The sequence below is a fragment of the Sturnus vulgaris genome, chromosome 1 (genome assembly GCF_052056855.1).
Source record: "Sturnus vulgaris isolate bStuVul1 chromosome 1, bStuVul1.hap1, whole genome shotgun sequence".
Lineage (NCBI taxonomy): Eukaryota > Metazoa > Chordata > Aves > Passeriformes > Sturnidae > Sturnus > Sturnus vulgaris.
This window is the reverse complement of record NC_142243.1, coordinates 125233255-125252123: the sequence shown is the minus strand read 5'-3', so window position 1 is coordinate 125252123 and position 18869 is coordinate 125233255. Positions and strand designations below refer to the sequence as shown.

Genomic DNA, 18869 nt, shown 5'->3' with positions numbered 1-18869 from the left:
TCTGCAGCGCTAACAACAAAAATCAAACCAAGAATAAACAAGCAAAAGACAGGGCTAAGCAACTCGTTTTTTACTGTATTTTCTGTTGTTAACTCTAAAGAAATCCTCACATATTTTATAATATATTTTAAAAAGTCTCTTTTTATACATTCCAAAATGCATATGGAAAACTCCAGCTGCCTAATACTTAAGCAAGTGTAATAGATTTTTACATTCTTTCACATATATAGTACTGCATTATGGACAATGATACTGACATTATCTTCAAATTATTTCCTTTCATCAGCTTCCTTTACCTCCTCTAAATCCTCCAATTTAAAAAATGAGGATTTGTCATAGCCCATGAGATGGTTATAATCCTGAGGGTTTGGGAAAAGCGTAGGATTAACAAGCATTGATTTTGTTTTAGCGTAAAATGTTGTAAACATCTTGGTGATATCTGGAATCTTTACATCTTTCTGATGGAAAACAGTTGCTTTTTCTGCCAAGATGGCATTGTAGGTAATGGCTGTATAGGTGTCCACTTCATCTTTATAATAGAGCCGGATCACGTAACCTTTTGTAAGGATATGCAAAGTAATTGGAGTTACAAATGTAAAAATCCCGATCAACCCATAAAAGGCAGCTTGGACAAGCAAACTTTCCACTCCAATACCACTTTTGAGCATGATGTAGGGCATCATGAACAGGTTGAATATGCTGGTGGAGTAAGAGAAAAACTTCACGCCTACATAAAAGAAAGAAAAGAAAAAGGTTAACACTTATGAGCAAAATTTTCTCTAGTTACATCTATTTTTTTATCACATAACAATGCCATTACTTGAACTGATGAAGTTAATGAAAATCCCTTTCCCTATTTTTTAAGCTCATGGAGAAACCATTGAAAGCTCAATCCTGTCTCATTGCCACTGTTTTGATTTGTTTCCTTCATGATGGGTTTATCAAAGCTGGCTCTATTTCTGTGATGCAGTCAGTTGTAAGCTGTTATGCACATATATGAAGTTTTCACTTCACAGGCAGAAAAACTGATTTCTAATGAGACTTGATTCCATTCATGAACACACGTAATGGTGCTCACTGAAGAGATGGCAGACAGGGAATTTCTCTCTTCATCAGCAACTAATGTTGGTGTTCAGTGCATATTACAAAGAAGCCAGCTTGGCCACCATGCATAAACCCTGGGTTACTGAATATTAACAAGTACTCCCCACCCATTTTGCATGTGGCTTGAAAGACAGTAGCTGGTGCTGTAGACCACCCACAGTCCTTAAGTCACCCTGAAAACCAGGAGCCCAAGATGCTGTGTCAAATAAATATGTTATAAAACATTTCAAAGATGTGTATCAGAAAACATCCAGTGGCTTTACTCTTCACTAGGTCTTTGTAACATTCACTGGCCAAAGAAAGATTTGTGAAGTGCCATTATACCTGGAGTGCTTCACCATAATTCCTGCCTGCCTGGGAAGCATTTCAGGAACACTTCCAAGCACACAGAATGTAAACAGCAGTTATAGCTCATCTTTGCTGCTTACTGGGTTGGGTAAATCACCCCAAGGGCTGCAAGGGAAGCCAAAGAAGGCTGAGGGGTTACAGAGATGAACAGAGCTCCCTGCACGCCCAAGCAGAGAAGCAGAAACCAAACACCACTACTACCACCTTTTTTGTTTCCTTGTTTTGATGCACATATGATCCAGATTTTGGCAAACTTGGAAAGGAGAACACTCACTTTAAATGTTCCATTTTAAAGTTACTAAATACGGTTAAAACTACAATAACAAAAAAAGGCAATATAAGCCACTTCAAGTCACATACCCAACACTGCCTTTGCCAAATTTCCTTTATAAACTAATCTTCCATGTTCTGGGTGATCATGAGGGGAGGATGTGCTGAGGCTGCGAACAGCCACTGCTTGAAAAGATGTAACCTGAAAGATGAAACCAGTACAAGGTTAAGGAACATCAGTACACCTTATATCTACCTGTCCATCCATATACACACGTGTATATACTCACACAAAATTTCTCCTTGCCCTGAACCCACCCTCAGCATTTCAAACCAGGGATTAAAGTTAGGTTACACTCCAAAGCACGCCAAAAACTCCAACTAATATGCTGCCTGACTGTTTTAATAACTTCACATGTAAATATCCCAAATTAGCATTAAATATTTGCAACCCCATTACTGATAATTGAGGCAGCTCAGTAATTATCATTACTGATAATTGATTTACACACAGCTTTGCAGGGAGACATTTATGACACCCAAGCTCATCACATCTGTTTGATCTTTTTGATTCTGTTTGATTTTATTATAGAATGGCCTGGGTTGAACTGGGCCTTAAAGATCATCCAGTTCCAACAGCCTTGTTGTGGGTAGGGACACCTTCCACTATACCAGCTTGCTCCAAGCTCCATCCAGGCCAGCCTTAAACAGCTTAAAGATTGGGGCATCCACAGCTTCTCCGACCAACCTATTTCAGTGTCTAACCACCCTCACAGAAAAGATTTGTTTTTCCTAATATCTCAGATTAGCAAAATAGCTTCCTTTAGATTAGCTAATCAGTTTTAATCCATTCCTCACTGTCCTGGCACTTCATGCCCTTGCAAAAAGTCCCTTTTCCCTACACAACTTTCTTGTAGGCTCCCTTCAGGTACTGGAAGGCCACAGATCAGGTCATTCCGAAGCTTTCTCTTCTCCAGGCTGAACAAACCTAATTCCTCCAGTCTTTCATCGTAGGAGAGGTGCTACATGCCTCCAGTCATTTTAGTGGCCTCCTCTGGACTCGTTCCAGAAGGTCGATGGGGGTCCCAGAGCTCGACAAAGCACTTCAGGTGGAGTCTCACCTGAGCGTAACAGAGGAGGTACGCCCCGAGGAGCACCTCGCTTTCCTCCACAAAATCCCCTAAGGACAAAACCGCGACTCCCAGGGCCGCCGCCCTTTCCCCGGGGAGCGGGAGCGCTCCCCCCGCTCCCACACACAGTCCCCACAGCCCCTACACAGAACCTGCTGGGGCCTCGCGGCGGCAGCGGCCAGAGCGGCTCGGTGGCGGCAGGCGGGGGGCGCGGCGCTCCGCAGCCATGCGGAGGCGGAGGCAGAGGCGCGGCGGCAGGCGGCGGAGGCGGCGGGGGCGGAGGCGGCCCGGAGCAGTAGCAACGGCAGCATGGCGGGGCCGCGGCCGCACCGGGGACACGGCGGGCGGTGCCACACCGACAGCCCCCGCCGCGCCGCCGCCGCTCCGCGCTTTGGTTCCGCCCGCGGGAAGGCTTCGGCCGGCTCCGCGGCGCCCCCGTCAGCATCTCCCGTACACTGCTCAGCCGCAGAATCCCGGAATCGATGGCATTGGAAAACACCTCTGAGGCCATCGAGTCCAACATGTGCCCCTAGACCATGGCATTAACTGCCACATCAAATCATCCCTCAAACATCCCCTCAGAGATGGTGACTCCACCACCTTTCTGGGCAGTCCATTCCAGTGTCTAACTTTCTTCTGTGAAGAAATTCCTTCTGATGTCCAACCTGAACCTCCCCTGGCACAGCTCCCTCTCTCGCCAGCTGCTCGCCAGCTGCCTGGGAGAAGAGGCCAACCCCACCTATTGATCTCCTTTCAGATAGCTGTAGAGAGCCATAAGGTTTTCACTGAGCCTTCTCCAGGCTAAATTACCCCAGCTCCTTCAGGTGCTCCTCATAAAACTTGTGCACCAGAACCTTCACCCAGTTTCGTTACCCTTCTCTGGACAGCCTCCAGCACCTCGATGTCGTGCATTAATTGAGAGGCCCAGAACTGAACACAAGAGTCGAGGTGCGGCCTCATCAGTCCTGAGCACATCACTGCCCTGTTCCTGCTGGCCACATTATTCTGCATACAAGCCAGAATGTCACTGGCCTTCCTGGCCAGACGAGCACGCGGTCGCTCATGCTCAGCTACTGTCGGCTGACACCCCCGAACCCTGACATGGCGGGCCTGCAGACGCCCCCAGGAACTACGCGGCCCAGCATGCACCGCCCCGGGCGCACAGCATGCCGGAAGCACGGGCGCTGCGCGGGATGGGTACGGGGGGGCCGGAAGTGGCCCATGACCCGGGCGGAAGCGCTCGGAGGCAGCTGGGCCGACACCGCGGCCCTGCGAGCGGGGCGGAGGGAGCGGCGCCCACGGGTGAGGGGCGGCTGCGGGAGCGAGACCCTGCCAGGGCCGCGAGGGATACCTCGAGGGCGGGGCGCCCGGTCGGGTGGGGAGCGGGGAGCCCCCGCAGTCGGCCCCGCGAAGGGCAGCGGGCCTCGCCCCGCGCCTGGCGGGGGGGGGGCAGAACGGGGGCCGGGCGGAGGGGCCGGAGCGGCGCCGGGGGCCGTCGGGGTACGCAAGGCGCTGCGCCAGGTCGAGGTTCTCCCACCGAGATAGTGGGGAAAGACGCGTTTCTCTCCCAGAACGCTCTCTTTGGAATGCCGGCGCCGCCGGAAAAGGGGCTCTCTGGGGCAAGGCTGGGTTTGAGCATCGCTCTCAAACTCCTGCCGTAAGTGACGTTTACCTTTTTCCTACGCCCGGCTGTAGAGAGAGGGAAGAAGTTAAGGCCGAAAGAATTTAGGATGCGCCCCCAGGGGTTGTTTTGCCAAGGTGAGAAGTGCTGCTAAAGTGATTTGGCTGTAATGGTCGGCGAATGTAAGCAAAGAAAAGGGTGATACCTCTACCCACATGTAGCAACAGAAATGAACTTTTTGAGTGCCATGTATTCCTCAGAGGGAGTTTCTGCTTTAGTACAAGGTAATCTGAGCATTTTTAAGTTACTGAGGGCTTCACATTTGTGTATGAAAAGGTAGCGGTGCTGCTGGCAGTTTGCTTTGAAAGCCAATTTGGTCTTCCACCGGTTAACGTTTATGAAATATTTCTAAATGTGTTTGGTACTGTTTATTAAGTTAAGTTTTGCGTTCTGAGGAGACCTAGATAGTCACAGACCATTTGTTTACTTGGCTTTGATGGTTTTTGGAAGCAAACCAGACAAACATAGATAAACAGGCACGCAATAGATCTTTAGGGTAAGAACCACTTTGCGCACTTGTTTCTGAGTACTCCCCTCCGTATTCCCAATTTTCTCCTTTCGCTGTAATAAGGACCAAAATAATTGTTGGGGGAGAGATAATGTTCAATTAACTGAAGAGTTACTTTGAAGGGGAATAAGTGTTTCTTAGTTTTCCTGTAGTACATTGGCCACATCTTTGCACAGGTGACACACACCTTAGGCCTTGAGATCAGCCTTTTATAACTTAAGGAGCTTAAGTTATATCAATAGTATGTTTACGTCTCTAAAATTTTTGCTAACGTTTCTACTGGGAGCTTTAAGATAATTTTTGGAAACTTTTAGCACTTCAGCCTTTTTTTTTTCCTTGTTGTGACAGAGAAAAGCCATTTGAAATTTTCTTTTATTTTTTCCTGTACCCGAGTGGGTGATGAACAGATTTAGATAGTTTCACATAGTCTTAATGTGATGAATTTTAATATTGATTGTTTTAATATTGCTGTAGAGAGATAAATGAGTATCAAGGATACTCAGCTTCAGGTGTTTTACAATTCTTGTGTATATTACAATAAATCCGTAAATTATGTGATGAAAGTATGGGGTTTGTCAGATTATTTAAGGCGTTTAGATGTATTTTGACAAGTCTCTTAGCACCTAGAAAGGGTCAGGGTTTAGTTAGCGTCATTGTGGGGTAGTTTGTATAACAGCAGTTTTTGGTGAATGCCTATAACAAAAGGGCAGAAATCCATGCCCTGTAAAATTTTGCAGTATGCCATCAGCCTCTTTTCCCCAGGAGCAAGGGCTGTACAGTACAGCTCAGAAGTACTCTTTGGAAGAAAACAGTAACATTCCTCTGCCCATGTTTTTGAGGGTTTTTTTCCCTTGAAGCTTTCTGGGGAATTACTGAAAAAGAAAGTTTCCTTGAACAGGAAACGAAATCTTAGCACTCTGTACATTTGATCTTGGGTACTCTGTACATTTTATCCTACCCCATCTCCTGTTTATATGAACTAGCATTCACTTGTAATATGCCTTCCTGTCACATTCTAGTGTGTCCCAGAAAATCTGAATTTTAGAGCCTGAGAGTTTTGGGGTAGTGAATCAGCTGGTTTGGCAATCATGCTGTACCAGTTTCTCATGTTTTTTCTAAATATGCTTCGATCCTTTAATTATTATTACCTGAATTATTTTTTGATGTGTGCTGAGCAATGAATACTAAACTGAAGAACGGTGTTTTTAAATAAGTTATTACACAGGATAGAATTTAGAATCGAACAGTAGGAGGCTACGGTTGTAACACACAGCAACCTTTGGTAATTGATGAACTTTTACTGATATATAAATGACAATAAAAAATGTCACATTTGGCTTTTAAACAAGCATGGGAGTTGATGAAGGCCAATTTGCCACGTATTTTCCAGAAATGGACAGTGTAGGATACAAATGTCAGCAGCTGAAGCATACAAAAGTCGTTTGTGTGTCGTGCAGCTAAGGAGTTGGAAGCCATTTGAATTTCCTTAAACCAGAAGCTGAGTTTTTAAAGGATTTTCCTGTGGGATCAAAGAATTTACATAATCGAAATGTTTACAGATTCAGTGTTCTTGTGCTAATGAGAACAGAGCAGTGAGGTTCTGGAATGTGCAGTGGTCCAGTGTGTTCAGCTACATTAGTGTATGTCCTTCAAGTCTGTTCCACTCATTGGCGTACAAAGAAATGATATTCTGAAAATTCTGTCAAACTTGGGAGATGATCATGCAGCTTTGGAAGTGAGCTAGGATGGTTGTGAGCATGCTTCTGTTTTGTTCTTAACATTTGATGGTCAAGAGAGGCAGGAAGAAGATCAGACTAAACTCACTACACCATCCTATTTCTTCTTAGAGGTGTAAGAAGTTGTTGAAGTAGGGAAACAAGAGCCTCGTGTGCCTTAATTGCCACGGTTCAGAGGTTTGTGATATTTCACAATATTGTACCTCGTAGGTGTAAATATTCTGGCAGCTTGTGGCAATTTTCAGCTCTCTAGTAACTAATGACGATTCTATGTTTTCTGCAACAGGAAGTCCTTTTTAGACTGATTGGAAAGTTTCTGTGCCAGATAGCTGGGTTTAGTTGTACTGTACTCTCCCTCTGATTGAAAAGTGGCATATCGCTTTTATGGAAACTTTCTCTTAAGAAATGCAAGGGATTTTTTGGTTTTGATTTTTTTTAAGGAGGCAAAGCAGGAGAGCTGTAATACCTAATATATGTGCTTTTTTGAGATTTAAGTCAGAGAGTTGAGCTACCTTATGGCAATGCCACATAAGCTTCTTGAAGGGTGAATGGAATTGTGAATGTACTTCAACATAAATTAGTGGTTCTTTGCAGGAGTCTGAAATAATCAAGTCAGAAATATATGAAAAGTACATGGTAACAAAACTTGGATTGTTCTTATCCTGACTGCTGCATTGCTGTAGTCTTGGTGAAGTCAAGAAGGGCAACTATAAAATGTGGAAAGGTAATTAAAATATAGGTAGTTACTAGGCATCTTCAGAAGTCTCTTTCTTCTTATTGTCTTTTATGCTGCTTTCATTATACAGTAGGAAAATATAGTGATATTTTTTATAATAAACATCACACTGGAAATACACTGAGAGAAAATAATTTCTTGGAAGAAAACATACAAGGTTGCTTTACTCTCTTTAACCTATTATTTAAAACCTAAGGCCAGGCCATTTCCAATTAAGAAAAAGGTGCAGAAAATGTTCCTTTTGTTCTTCCTGTATGCACAAGTGAGAATTCGTGGGAGGTGTTTCTATATTCCTTTTATTTATTTTCTGTGTGCATTTTTTTTCTGGCCTCGAAAATGTTCTGATCTTCATGCAATGTCATGACAGACTGCACTCTTCTTCATCCTGAAGAGGAACCATTACTGATTTTTTTAGATTTTTCATTGTTCCTGAGTTTCTTGTTTTTCTTTTCTCCTCATTTGTTGCATTGGCTCTCTGATTTTTCTGGGCTCTCTGCTGTTGGCTATTTTGTCGGGAATCAATCTATACTGCTAATAGTATTCATGGGGGTTTTTTTAAGTGACACATCATTGCATCAGAATGGAAACTACAAATGAAACTCAGTGTGTTTCTTGCTAACATGTCAAATGCATCATATATTGGAACATATTATGTGTTTTTCTTAAAAGCAGGTTGGCTTTTCTGCATCTTTTACTTTTGGGAATAAATGTTAGAATGTTTGGGGTTTTCCATGTCCAGAACTAAACTTGGATTCTGGAATAGGACTATAATTTTATTTTTTTTTAAATATTCATTAGTTGAACTTAAACTGAGGTATTATGTTGGCATAGTTTTCCCACTGAGGTTTATCCTTTTAATGAATTTTGATATATATCTTCATTCTAGTTTTGCTAAGCTGAATAAGGAAGACTAATTTTTCTTTTATAAACAGGCTTTCTGTTATATCAGTAGGTACTCTCTGTAGTTCTTATAATTCAAACTTCTTTTTCTTGAATAAAGGAATTCAGAATTGTGTGTGGTATTTCAGACAAGCTGTTGGTCCTGTGCAACGTTGCTCATATTCCTATCTTTATTGAAAAAGAATTTTCAACGTGTATTTGCCTCTTTGTCTCTCACCTTCTTTTTTTCTTTTGCCCCCTCAGCGCTGCTCTCAGTTTATAATTCACCACAGAATGACTATAGCCCCAAATAACAAACCCTGACTACAAGATTCTATTGGTCCCTTCGTGCAGGAGTCTTGATTTCATATGACTTCATGTGGCTTCTAGTAGACTGTTTTTCAAGACTGGTCGCTTGTCTGTGTTACATTTTGTCCCACTTTTGTTGCAATACTTTCCACTTCTCTCTCATCCAAATCTGTCTATTCTTTTCTGGCAGCATTGTTTAAAAAAAAAAAAAATCAACTTTTATTTTTTTGAGGAACTAGTAGTTCTTTCCTAGTTCAGTTGGTCTATGTTTGAAACACCATCCTGTAGTCTTGTAGAAAGGTTCTTTCTCGTTTTAAGATTACCTCTCATCACATTTATTTAACCCCAGATGATATACTGAGTCCAGGTTGCATCTTGTTTGAGTTTCCTTTTTCCCCAAGAAAATGACTGATTAATTTTTTAAATGCTAGATTCAGCATGCCCTAAAACTGGAAAAGCTTACTGCATTTTTATCCTGCTTTACTGTTTAGTACAATTGAATTCACACCACTAAGCCTGATAATTTTTTTCTTCTTTGTTAGTTACTGCATTTTTTTCCTCTCTAGTCACATGATAGCACATTTGATTTATTAAAATGCTCTTTGTGTATTTTTGTGACATTTAATTTTTTTTGTGTAGACTTCTTCAGTTCTCCATTTTCAATATTGCAATGTGTTAGCTTCCTCAAGTTATGCTTTTGCCTTGCAAGGTCTTCCTAGTCTTCCCACTAACTAGCCTTTATTCCTGTGTTTAGTGGCATTATTTGTATTGTAAACCAAGGCACATTTTATCATCACCAACACTTCCAAAGAGTGGTATCACTTCTGTGTTGTTTTTCTTTTTTTCCGAAGTATTATTATTTATAAATCATAGATGGTTTCACTACTCTTTTGGAATGTAGCAAATGGTTTTGTGGCTAGAAAAAGAGGTAGTGCAAGTGATCCTCTTCTGTGAAGTTAGAAGTAATAATGTGAGGTATTTCTTCAGTTCCTGAGCAACAGATACTCTCCAATAAGATGACTGATTTCCATTTATAAAAACTATTGAAAGAGGGTGAAAGATCTCATCAGTTTTGGGCCCTAACTGTCCCAGCACCCAAATGTAGTTTCCTTAGATGAGTTCCTGGAATTACTGAACGTGATGAAGGCATTTAACACTCCATAATAGGGAATCTCTATTATAGCATACACAGATTAACTCTCAAAGAACATTCTTCAATCTGCCTTATGTTCAGGAACTTTTCACCTCCAAGAGTACAGGTTAAGATGTTCCTTATACCAGTGGTAATGAAAATACTTTTTAGAGGTAATTCTGTAAAGTCAGGATATTTTCAAAAGAAGCAGCAATGTAAGTGGAGGATTATTTTTGCTCATTTCTCTTCAGACAACTAAAAGTAAAGACAGATGGAATTAACCAGCATCAAAGTGCTGTGCAGAAGTGAAGTAATCAGCCGTAGCAAAGAGGTGTCTGTAGTACTTCTTCCAAATCGTGCAGCTTCCTCAGCTTGCTTACATTTTTTTGCTAATCTTTTACCAGAAACATAAAAGGAAGCAAATGAGGGGTGTGGTCTCTCTTCTGATTGCTTTACTGCCCTCAACTCTGAATCAGCTGGGAGACCACCTAGAATCACTGGTGCTATTTTCCTGAGTCTGTGGGCACCCAGTAGTATCATTGATTTGTACTGGGTTAATGTTTGCAGAGTGGCTGTTGATATGAAAAGAATTTTAGGACAGCAGGTGGGTGGGTAGAATTTCTCTTCCAAAGTTTTCTTTTAGACAGCAGAGATGTAGTTGGTGGTGGAGAAATGAAAGTTGTATCTGAACATACCAAATTTGTTTTGCAAATAAGTACTTCCATTTCTCTAACTCTTTAATTTCCTTTCCATGGAGAAATATACATGCAGCAAGCTGGAAGTCAGTATATAAGCTATGGAAGCTCCTGGTTAACTATACCTTCATTATATGTCTGAAGTAGATTATCTAGGTGATACTGGTGGTGATATTGGGAACTGTCAATCTTCTGTGAAGGACAGCTTGAAGGCCAGGTATTTGGTGCATACTGATTAGACTGATCCCTGAGCCTTCTCTTCTCTGGCATAAACAGCCCCAGTTCTCTCAGCCTGTCCTTGTATGACAGGTGCTTTGTGACTCTTTGCAGGATTCACTTCAGTCTGTCATACTGAACCCAACACTCCAGATGTGTCCCAGCAGTGCCGAGTGGAGGGGCAGGATCACCTGCCTCAACTTTCTGGCAGTGCTCTTAAATAAAGTCCAAGGGTGCTGTTGGCCATCTTTGCTGCAAGAGCACGCTGCTGGCTTGTGCTCAGCTTGTCCACTAGGCCTGTTTGTGTAAAGCTGCTTTCCAGCAGGTCGCCATCCAGACAGTACTGGGGGTGCTAAGGTTGAGTGTTTGCATTTCCCATGGATGAACTTCATAGGTTTCCAAAATGCACTGCTCGTCAGCACTGCATGTTGTTTATCATCATATTCTTTTTGGAAGAGTGTTTCTGGTAACATAAAGACTAATGAGTAAAGGGCAATTTAAAAATTGTACTGTTGACTCAAAATATTGTCCCTTGTGTTTTTTCAGACGCTCCTATTGCAAAATCTGCAGTTGAAAAGAAACTTTTTTTTTAATAAGAAGAGAATGGGTAAGTTCACAATCTTAGAATGTTTCTTGTTTTCCTATGATTTCAAGCATTTTCTCTCTCACATCGGTAGAGGAGGTGGATTCTAAGACTTTAAATGTTGATCTTGTCACTTTTTCTTGTAGCCTCAAACTTCCTACAAATGTTTTGTAGGAGAATTTTCTCAAGTGACTGTTCATTTATTGGAAGACTTGCTCAGAGTATATCTATTCTAACAAAAAATTTCACTTGCTTAGCATGCGTAGTCCTGAAAATGTACATGCTAAAATAGGAATGCCTTTAGGCTTTTATAGCACTAAACTTTTATATAGTGGCCAAGAACATTTCACTGTGTACTTTTAAAAATAGTTCTTTGCTTGTTTGTTAACTGAAGTCAGCCTGTTGAATTCTGGCTCAGAGATCATAATACTGACTGATTTCTGATAAATTACATTGTGTGTGATATGACTACATTTCTGAAACTGTTGTTTCTGCCTAAACAAATGACTGGGTGATGAAGCAAGATTGGACAGATTCGAGTTTTGTCTATACTTTCAATGACTGTACTATAGCATGTTTGCCACTGGCAGTACTTTATTAAAATTGGCAATAACTACATGATCAGTTTTAACTTCAAATTCACAAAGCAACGTGATTGGGGGAATGTTTTATTTGCTATACTGGCAACAATAATTCAACTTTTAAAAGTAATGCTGTCAAGATACAATAAAAGAAGGCACAAAAAGGTAAGGGGCATAAAGCCTTCAGGAGAAACATAGTAGAGAGCAGGTATTCTGTGAAGCAGAAGGGAGAAGGGAAACAGAAAAAGTACAAACTGCTGTGGGGAGAATTTTCAAATCTCGCTGGGTTTAGTGCTTTGGCACTTTCCATGCTTTCTGCCAAAGGCCACAACACAGGTATGCACTGATACTGTATGGTTCTGGGTCTGGTTGGGCAGTCAGGGAGGATGAATCTTATTTCATGTGATTTCTTCAGTGCAGGAATACTGACTGCTTTTGTTCTTACCAGTGCTTCAGAAAGCATTTTTTCCTCGTTGTCAGTATCAGATATGCGTTAACTATTAGCAAGTATTAATATGATAAACATGACTGTAGGTGTAATGGAAGGAAGCAATAGCATGTTCAATTGATTAGAGAATGTCTAAGGGAAAATTTCATTCCTATTTAGATTTTAAAAAGCATGTCAGAATTTGATGATAAAAGCTTCCAAAATTGAATGATAGAACTGGGATTATGTGTGTGTAGTTTGAATAGAAGTGTGTAATATCACATGGTGGAAAACTTAGAGGTTAAGGTTTTAGAATATAGTAATATATATAAAGCAAGATGGAGGTTTTAGGGCGGAGGCTGGCCCTTCTTCACCTTCTTCTTCATGGGTTTGGGTGATATTGTATGATTGGATAAAAAAGTCCGCATTGCGGGCCAAGGGTGCTTGGTTATTGGGTTAAAGTAAAAATAATTTAGGTATCATTTCTTAATTGGACCGTATATCCCTAAAAGGCCTTGTAGACAGAGAGAGATAGAGCTCCATTTTTAGTTTGTTAGCTTGAAATGCTGTAGACTGTAGACTGTAATATAGATAAGAACTAATAAATATCTGAGTCCGAACAAGAAATACTATCTTGCTCATTTAATCCTGACGCTGGCAAAAAGAAGATAACACACGACAGAGGGATGTTAATAAAAAAATGCCAAGTTTTGCAAAATTACTTACTTAAAACAGATTGCTGGTTACTTCAGAAAATTCATCTTGAAATATGCAAAATGCTTCTGTCTCATTTCTGGTTGTATTGAGCTCTTCAGTCTGCAAATGTAGCCATAGAAAAGACTTTAATTTTTAGTAATTTGCATCAGTATATTGTGTTCTGAAACCATTATCTTTTTTTCCAATACAGATGGAGAAGAGAAAACATACGGTGGGTGTGAGGGCCCAGATGCTATGTATGTGAAGTTAATATCCTCTGATGGCCATGAGTTCATTGTAAAAAGAGAGCATGCATTAACATCAGGAACAATAAAAGCTATGTTGAGTGGACCAGGTAGGTACAGAAGGCTTAATACTTTTACCTTCTTTGTTTTTACTTTTGGACAGTTTGAATTTTTATCATGCAGTAAATGAAAGTTTGAAAAAATGATAACTTTTCCACAACCTGCCTAGTTCCTGTTTCCCGAAGAACAGTCCATTTCTGTTGGAGTACTGTGGTACCAGACTTAAAATTGGACTCTGCTTTTTGGGCAGTTAGGGATCTTACACCGTCTTACATTGCTAGTAGTTTCCCCTGGTATGGTAATTTGAGGGTATTATATGAAACATGGAGCTGTGAAGCTCAAAATGAACGAGAGCTGGTAGTTCTTTATTGCCACATCCATGGCAGAACTTCTGGTATTCCATATGGAGTTAATTTTCTTCATAGCAGGTCACAGGGTTCTATGCTTTAGATTTTTGACTGAAACAGAGCCAATAACACACCTGTTTTAGCTGTTGCTGAAAGGTGTTCGCACACTGTTCAAGCTTCCTGTTTCTCACTCTTTACCCACTCAATAACCAGACAGGAGGGTGTGCAAGAAGCTGGGAGAGAACACAACCAGACACATGACCTGAACTACTGAAGGAGATATTACATTCCTTATGTCTTGCTCCAAAGCAGAAAAGGGAGAGGTCTAAAAAAGGGAAGTGAGCCATCTTTTGCTTGAGAACTGGCTCATCATCGGTCTGCCCATGGGAGGTGGTGATTGTTTTGTTTCCTTTCTCTTCTCTCAACCTACAAGTTTTCTTGCTTTAACTGTTCCTTTCCTCTTCCCTTGTCCAACCCCAGCAGGGGCAAATGAGCAAGCAGCTGTGTGGTGCTTTGCTGCCTACCGGGGTTAAGGCCACACGTTGATGACGTCATATGGCAAGGAGTTCCTGAGCTTAATGATGAAAGTTAGCTTAAGATTGAGGCGAGGGTAGATAAATTTACAGGACGGCAGGACGTCATGTGTTACTGAATATATGAGACTGTAGCTGGCTTAAGAAGTGTCTGAACTAATTTTTGAAGACTAAAAGGGTGGAGGGAGAGAACAGGGAGAAGTTAACACAAGTGCTTTCTTCCTTCTATACCCTCATCTTGTGCTTTTACATTTGCTGATTTGAGTGGTTGGGCAGTAGACTACATGAAGTTTGGAGCTGAATGTCGTCATTATGTTCTCTTTTAGATTCTGGTGAGGGGGATTACTGGAGAGATCTATTGGTTTAATGTATTTTTAATTACTTTGTAATACTTGGGCAAACTGAGCAATTAAAATTCTCAGTATCATTTTAAAGGTTGCATTTGAAAATATGTAGTAAGATTTTTATGTCCATGTCAGCCTCCCAGACATCTAAGAGGAAGAATAGTTATAAGACCTGCTCTGAATTCATTCAGTGTGAAGAAAGAAAGGCAAAGCAGCCTGCTTAGAGGGCTAGAAACTGACTCTGTAAAGGACTCAGCAGTCAAGAATATTTTGTATAAATACTAACAAGATAAATGGGTCACAAGGAAAAGTACTGTTGCTGTCTGGTTCAGTAGGTCATAGTTTCACTGATATGTAAGTCTCTTGTTTCAGTGCTGTGACTTGGCCAATATTCTAACATTTCTTCTTTTGCTTCCAACTGTTCCTGTACTAAAATTCAAGCTGGATTGGCTTCAGTGCATGCAGATATTTCTCCACAAATCTGTGTAGACATTAGTAAATAGCTCTCTTTTTTTTAGCTAGAAAGAGATGCCCACAGAAACAGTGGGAACTAAACATTGCTAGTCTCCCGTAAAAATGGAGTTAATATAAGTATTCTTTTTATTGTCTTCAATGAGTTGAAAATTCAAAGATGCGAGGGGAAGAGAGACAAAGATAATAGAAATCCTGTTGGACTAACCATAGGATCCTTACTTCTGTATCATCCAGGTTTCATGGTTACAGGCACTATAGCAAGCGAATTTCAAGTGTACTTGTGTTTTGCGATTTGAATTCTGAATAAATTATTTCGTATCTAATAGGGGTGAACTCGTACTGCATGTAAAGTTTCCCTGTCCCTGCTGTTTCCACAGCTTATCAAGTTAATGCAACTTTGAGGTTTCAACCCTCTTGTCAAATCTTCCTGAAACTAAGGAATTCAAAGCTACTGGGTCATAGAAGGGACTACTATATATACAGATACATATGCATATATGTGTGCAGATATGAAACAGCTAGAAACGTTTTCCTTGGACAAGACAGCTAGAAATTTGCATTGATGCCTCGTAGAGCTTAGTACCTATCAGCTGCATTGGAAGCAAACCTAAATTTCTGGCGTAGTTGTTCAGAATAATACTGATAGCCTGCAGCCTAAATAAACATTTCATAATGCTGGGTGTCTTAATATTCTTGAGGGCTCTGAATGTGGCACATCCTGTTTTGTAATGAAAAATCTAATACCCTGGAAAATGAGACTTAGGCAGGTCTATTTAGAATGCATTGTATTAATATGGTAGGTTGTTTCATTTTGCAGAGAATTGAGATTTTGACTTCTGGTTTGGTGTTCTTTTTTGTTGTGTTTTTCTTTCTACAGGTCAGTTTGCAGAAAATGAAACAAATGAGGTCAATTTTAGAGAGATCCCATCCCATGTCCTATCCAAAGTATGCATGTATTTCACCTACAAGGTCCGCTATACTAACAGCTCTACGGAGATTCCTGAATTCCCAATTGCACCTGAAATTGCACTGGAACTTCTGATGGCTGCAAACTTCTTAGATTGTTAAATAAAATAAATTATAATAAAAAATGTAAAACTTTTTTTCAGTATTTAATACATGTAGTTCAGTTAGAAACTTTTTTCAGATAGCATGTTGCGTGTGTGCTGTTGAGAACTGTAAAGTTCACTGCAGAGGCTATTGCCTTCAGTTCTTTTGCATATAGCAATCATTCAGTTGGAGTTTGTTTTGCTGCTTACACAAATAAGGACCTTTTCACAAACTGAGACAAATAAACAAATATGCCAATTAGTAGATGGCTATGCCTTATCCTTTAGGTGTGGTAGAACTGTCTTTTAATACAATGACCATAGCAAATGCTGGAGTTTAATCTAATACTCTCTAAAAGATAGTTATAGTTCCATTTGAGTAGCTTTTAAGGGTTTCTAGCTTTCTCTTATTTTTAAAGTTTCTAAACATCTGAACTTAATATCCTTTGTAAGATAGCTGTCCTGTAGCATAGTTACACTAACTAGGTTAGAAGTGCCCTTTTTGTATACTGCCAGTGATATTCCATTTAGTTTGAAAGTGGAGTATGTAGGAGAATGCTTAAGGATTTAATTTAAGTCATAGTATAGACATGTGCAAAGGTGTACTTGGTAACATTTTGCTTCTATAACCTCAATTTACCCCATTAGTAATTTCAAATATTGTAGTCACTTGTCTGTACAGTAAGACTGTGATCCTACTGACAGTGACTTTTAAGGGGGAAATTAACTTAAAATCTGTGTATATTATCTTCTATATAACATATATGGTTTTTCTTAAAATGCTGTCACTTGACCTGATAAGAATTTTATATGGCTGCAGTTATGGTTTATTTCCATTGTTCTGATTGTTTATGTAAAGTTGTATTTAATCTCTAGAGTAGTAGTCATTTAAATTTTGTAACATAGCAACTGAAAACATAGAAGTTGTCCTACCTTTTACCTCTTCCTCAACCTCTCCCTTGTACCCATAGCAAAAGACCCTGAAATGTGGAGGTCTTTTATATTTGAAGGACATTAAGCAGATGTTTTAGGAGCTGTTTTATAAATTTCATAGGTATTTCCAGTGTTTTTACAAATGTTTTAGGGGAAAAGGATTGGCAAGCCACTGACATAATACTAGAGTGGAACACATTATCTCTTGGTATATCCTGCTGGCAGTTGCCTGTAGTATCAGTTCTTTGTTCAAAGCAAGCGTCCATAAAGAAAACAAACAACTTGAGACAAGAAGTTGCTTTTTGTTCAGCTGCAGCCTGAAGAACTCTTGTGCTAAAATCATCTGTCAATGAGAATAAAACTAATGCATCATGAGAAATTATGCAAGAACAATGTAATTAGCATTTCCACCAGCTGCCACTGCTTCAGCTTTGTTTTGATGAAGAAAGGATTGTGGTCTATCATGGAAAAATCCCACCAACTGATGGTGGAGCCTCTTTCTTGATGATTTATTCACAGCTAATTTAGAGGGATGGAACTCTCCTCTAGACCTGTTTGTCAACATAAATACAACTTGGAAAGATTTTCCTGGATGAAAACTAGTAACGTAGATAGACTATGCAGTCTGCCCACGGAGGTCAGTTCTGACAAATAAAAGTTTATTCTGGGCTTAAACAATGCTGACGTTTGTCAGTGTGTTGGTAGATTAGCTGACATTTATTCACATCACATACTTTGGCACAATTTAATGTGTTTAGTGTGGGGATGTTTGTGACTAGATTGGCTTTGCACAGTAAAGCTGAAGTGCATTGTAGGGTGATTGTCTGAAATTCCATGTGTAAGCACTCTGGTCAGTGCTGTTAGTAACTCATTTTCAAGAGCACTAGAATGATAAACCAGAGCTACCTTGTTATGCTGCTTTTCTTAGAGCCGCTAGGAATACCCTAAAAGGTCAAGGAATACCAACATGGATATTTTAGTCACAACTACATATCAGTCTGAGTGAGTCTTAAGTTCACTGGCCATTTTTAATAGTCTTGAGGCTAATGACTTGAGGCTAAAATTTATTTAGTTTTAAACTAAGGCAAAAATGATGTCATTTTTTAAAACAGTTTTTTCTTTTTTTTTTCTTCCTTCCCCTTTTTAAGCATTCTAAAACAATTTCCTTAATTTTGTTAAAATACATTTCATTTTATGATTCTGTATTTTAGCAGTAAGGTAAAATAGCTGGTTTAGCTCTGAATAAAAATTTTGTTGGTTTTCTTTCAGCTTAATGTATTATACAGTAGCTTTGAACACTCAGGAATTGCAGTAGTGTCCTAGAGTGCACTATCTGCAAAACCATCGGCTGTTAAAATGAACCAGATTTCTAAGGGGGAGGGGGGCAGGGGGAATTAGTGCAATTTCCATGATAGTTAAATGGGTATGCTATTATCAGACAATTGGAAACTTACCACGCTTAACCCCTGAGTTCTGAATAAATTTCAAAGTTGAAAATTTTTAAACCTGTGTTTCTGTTGATTTATGACATCTTAAAGGGAGTGTTCATATGCAGAATCATCATTTTCATGGCTATACTGTATGGTGAGCAAAATGGAATTAGTATTTGGATAATAGGTTGTGAAGATACATGTATAAAATAAAAGGTGGTGGGTTTTTTCATAGTTCTGAAGAGTTTCATAGAGTTGAAGTGTTAAGATATCTTGTGCTGCTCTGAATTACAAGTATCCACAATTCTCAGCACCAAGTACTAAAAAGGCCTGGTATTCTTGAACATACTTGAAGATACTTCAAGGATATCCTGCTGGGGATATTTTGAAAACTTTAAGTGTCCCATAATACTTCTTTTACTT

At 40.1% G+C, this 18869-nt stretch overlaps 2 protein-coding genes across 4 annotated transcripts; one reads left to right on the top strand and one right to left on the bottom strand.

Annotated features, from left to right (window-relative positions):
- Positions 1-55: 55 nt before the first annotated feature.
- Positions 56-3202, bottom strand: TMEM70 (transmembrane protein 70). Its single transcript, XM_014883496.2, has 3 exons — positions 3005-3202; positions 1813-1924; positions 56-727 (listed from the first exon to the last, which is right to left on the bottom strand). The coding sequence occupies exons 1-3, from the start codon at positions 3161-3163 to the stop codon at positions 270-272; spliced, it is 729 nt and encodes a 242-aa protein (XP_014738982.1). The 5' UTR covers positions 3164-3202; the 3' UTR covers positions 56-269.
- Positions 3203-4013: 811 nt separating this feature from the next.
- Positions 4014-18521, top strand: ELOC (elongin C). 3 transcript variants are annotated; one of them, XM_014883528.2, is made up of 4 exons: positions 4014-4154; positions 11291-11351; positions 13243-13386; positions 15912-18521. In XM_014883528.2, exons 1-4 carry the CDS (start codon positions 4074-4076, stop codon positions 16100-16102), a joined length of 477 nt encoding a protein of 158 aa, XP_014739014.2. In that variant the 5' UTR covers positions 4014-4073; the 3' UTR covers positions 16103-18521. The 3 variants fall into 3 exon arrangements, with proteins under 3 accessions (XP_014739014.2, XP_014739015.1, XP_088032444.1); XM_014883529.2 differs by lacking the exon at positions 4014-4154 and adding an exon at positions 4389-4509; XM_088176318.1 differs by lacking the exon at positions 4014-4154 and adding an exon at positions 4588-4610.
- Positions 18522-18869: the final 348 nt, after the last annotated feature.